The 3,625-nt window shown below is 33.0% G+C and overlaps 1 protein-coding gene across 1 annotated transcript in view; it reads left to right on the plus strand.

Annotated features, from left to right (window-relative positions):
* Positions 1-1,132: 1,132 nt before the first annotated feature.
* The window catches only part of LOC102584053 (exportin-7), a 48,506-nt gene continuing 46,013 nt past the window's right edge, over positions 1,133-3,625 (plus strand). Inside the window, exons 1-2 of the mRNA XM_006345205.2 lie at positions 1,133-1,249; positions 2,968-3,556. Of these exons, the coding sequence (XP_006345267.1) occupies positions 3,316-3,556 (241 nt within the window). The 5' untranslated portion in view covers positions 1,133-1,249; positions 2,968-3,315. The remainder of the gene's footprint in view (positions 1,250-2,967; positions 3,557-3,625) is intronic.

Raw genomic sequence — 3,625 nt, forward strand, 5'->3', positions numbered from 1 at the left:
TAGTTTCACCTCTTATAATTATGTCCTGATGTATTTCTGATAAGATATAGTGTGTGATATGAAATTAGTCGCAATGTTCTAGAGATCAGATACAATGTTGAAGACAATTCGACTCCAATTGAGATGAGAATGAAGTTTATGAAATTAAAAAGACGTAAATATGATTTTGGATTTTTCCATTATGCATAACAATTACAAAGAAAATATTGGATGTAGCCATAATGGTGAAATAACTTTTGAGTCGGATACATCAATTAATGTTCGATTCATATTTCTTTTCTATGTAATACAAGTATACACATCTATTTTTGTTGTTCATATACATGAGAAGGGTAGTAGCTCATATAATTGATGTGGTCTGTTAGATACGCTGTTAATTCTCTAAACTAGTTAATATGAATTTTAAGTTAGATACATTGTAATTTATTATTTTTTTGCTTAGAAAAAATATTTTTTGATAGTTTCAGATACACTATTTATCATATTAGATACATGTAAATTAAACATCTATAGCATACATATAACATCATGCATAGACACACGAAATAATCATATCAAATACGCATCACATAAAAATAAAAATAAATTGCCATGTATAGATACATTGAATGAAACATATTAAATATATGAAATAAAAACTAAGATACATAAGATGAATTGTATGACCATATACATGGCATATATATTGCAACTAAAATAATATATTGGTGGGGATGAGGGGTGGGGATAGACGATTTACGGAGGAGGTTTGGGGGGGGGGGGTTTGATGAGAGAGAAAGATATTTGGACCATTAATTTTAATTTTTAAAATGTAAGGGGGGGGGGGGGGGGGGGGGGGGTTTGATGAGAGAGAAAGATATTTGGACCATTAATTTTAATTTTTAAAATGTAAAGATAATTAAGCAATCCTAATTTTAAGGGATTTGTGTATCTAATTATATTTTTAAAAATATATGATATAAAATATTAGAAGTGGTAATATATGTAATTGTTTAAAAGTAGAGGTAATATTAGTATATATAGTAGGGATGTATGTCTAATTAGGTAGTTTTTCCATCAAATTATTTGAACAATTGAGCCCAAATACATGTTGAATCCGGCCCACGCAGATTTCCTTTTACAATTTTCTACACATTGGTCATTGAACTCTCTGCACTTACTTTTCCAAAAAAATTGTCTCATAAGTTTCCTACTTATTTCTTTCTCCGGCGACCTCCTAACGATTCCTTCCTGCGGCGATATCGACTTTGTATGTTCTCTCTCTTTCTCTCTATCGATTCTCAAGTGTTGCAATGCTTTGTGTCTGCTCCGATTGGGCTAACGATAGTTCATTTCTGATTACGACAGCTGTCTCTGATTGTCACCACTTATTAATTAGCTTTAATGAATCCAGTGATGTTTTTTACTTGTTGTGATTCTTATTAGCTAGATTACATCCTTTATATGTGAATCAAAAGTTGTGATGTTTGTACTAACCTGCTACTGTGCATTACTGATCCATCTTGTGGATATTTCTCCAAAAATAAAAGGGGAAACACTAGAAGAATAAGGATAAGGCTATACGATGTATCTTAACTTGCCATTGAGTAATTCCGAATCAATTTTGTAGATATACCTCATCACTAAATATAAGAAAAAGGGTGTGAAATATTAATCATTGTAAAACATGTATATTTATAGGTCTTCTAATCTTCCATTTGGTAACTTCCTCACTAGAAAATAGGAGAAAGAAAAGGATACATGATTTGAGATATTAAAACCGCTGTAGTGAGTGCTTTCACTGATTTTTACTAGCTAATTTTCAATCCTATTCTATGAACCTCAAGATCAACAAGAGCCAGCCAACCATACATACAAGACAAGGGAACTCGACCAAATGAACGTAGCAGCATGTATATTTAGAGATGGGAGCATGATTCAAAGTTGCGATGATGTACTAAACTAACCAATGAAATCAATCAATCCATTATCTTAACACAAAATAAAGTTGTCATCTGCTATATTTTTAATCGGGGGTATCAAATGGGCGGGTCAAAATAGGCTGAGTTGAGCTAAAATTGACCCAAAAGTTACTTGGGTCCTGATCCGCCCAACTTTACTCAATTTTTTTTTGATAAGGTAAAGATTAATTGACTAAATACCAAGAAGATACCAAAACCAAAAGTTACAAAAGACTGCTGGGATTATCCATAAAGTCAATTACAACATCTCTTAGTGCCCACCTTTTGTTTTCTTTTGGTACTTTATTCTTAATAATGAAGCTTCGGTTTCATACCCTACCAAAGTAAATGAAGAAAGATAACTCTAAACTGGAAACCAATGTCAAAATTCAAGGGTTCCCGCAACATTTAAATTTAAAAAGGACAGGAATCTGTTTAGTTCTTGACCTCGAGACTAGCAAGCTGGACATAGAAACTTAACTCATTACTTAGTTTGTCCTATCCAAGAAAAAGGAAGGGAAAAGCAAAACCTCATTGCTAGTTTCAAAATAGACAATAGCTGAATATCCTTGTCCCCTTTACTCCTTTAGTTAAAAACATCATGACAGGACACAAATTATTGCTGCTTGCTTATAAATTACATGTGTATTCAAATATACAACTGAAACATACTTCAAAACTTTTGCTATAGAGGATGAGAATTAGTCCCTTATTCATTCAATTGTTCACTACATAAAAAAGTTTGTGAATCTTAATTGTGGAACCCCAATAGAGGTGGCTAGTAAATAAACTTCTCATAAGAAATCTTTTGCTCCCATTACCACTGGAGAATCCAACAAATGCATGCAGTTATGTAATGATAAACTGTAGTTTATCTGTACATGCTCAGGTAATTATGTTTTAACTTAATGTTCTTTTATGGGATCAAAGTAGACTTTCAAAGCTAAATCAGGTTCTTCTCTCTAGCTCACTGTCTTTTCTTTTCCAATAGCTAATAGTTCTTTCATTCTCTATTTTCTTAATTCAGGAACAACACTTTTGGTTAATCTACAGGAGCAAAGCTGACCTTGTTTCGATTTTCATAGCAGTTCAATGGGCACTAGTCTGAATCATCCTTATATGTAGCGATAGTTGTAATGTAAAACAGTCAAAATACGAAGTTCCTGTAATCTATAACTTTGTTATATTTACTTGATCTGTGCAATTTTAAAGAAGTATGATGACCTGAAATGGATTGAGGCCTTCCGTATCTCTTCTTTCCCTCTTGAATTTAGAAATTATAACTGTTCATTGGTTATTTTAGAAAGAATTTGACATCTTTAACTTGTGTTGTTTGATTGACTGAGCTCTGAGAAATTGTCTTACTACTTCATCAATGGAGAGCTTAGCGCACCTTGAAGCATTGTGTGAGAGGCTTTACAATTCACAGGATTCTGCTGAGCGAGCTCATGCAGAGAATACACTAAAATGCTTCTCAGTTAATAGCAGCTATATTTCACAATGTCAGTATATTCTGGATAATGCATCAACTCCTTATGCATTGATGCTGGCTAGTTCAAGCTTATTGAAGCAAGTGACAGAACAGCGCCTATCTTTGCAGACCCGGCTTGATATTCGTAATGTTCTAGTTTGACTGCAGAAACTTTTGCCTATGTTTCTATAGTTGTTTCTTCTCACTTCCCTCC

Source organism: Solanum tuberosum, unplaced genomic scaffold (genome assembly GCF_000226075.1).
Source record: "Solanum tuberosum cultivar DM 1-3 516 R44 unplaced genomic scaffold, SolTub_3.0 scf00063, whole genome shotgun sequence".
NCBI classification, from domain to species: Eukaryota; Viridiplantae; Streptophyta; class Magnoliopsida; order Solanales; family Solanaceae; genus Solanum; species Solanum tuberosum.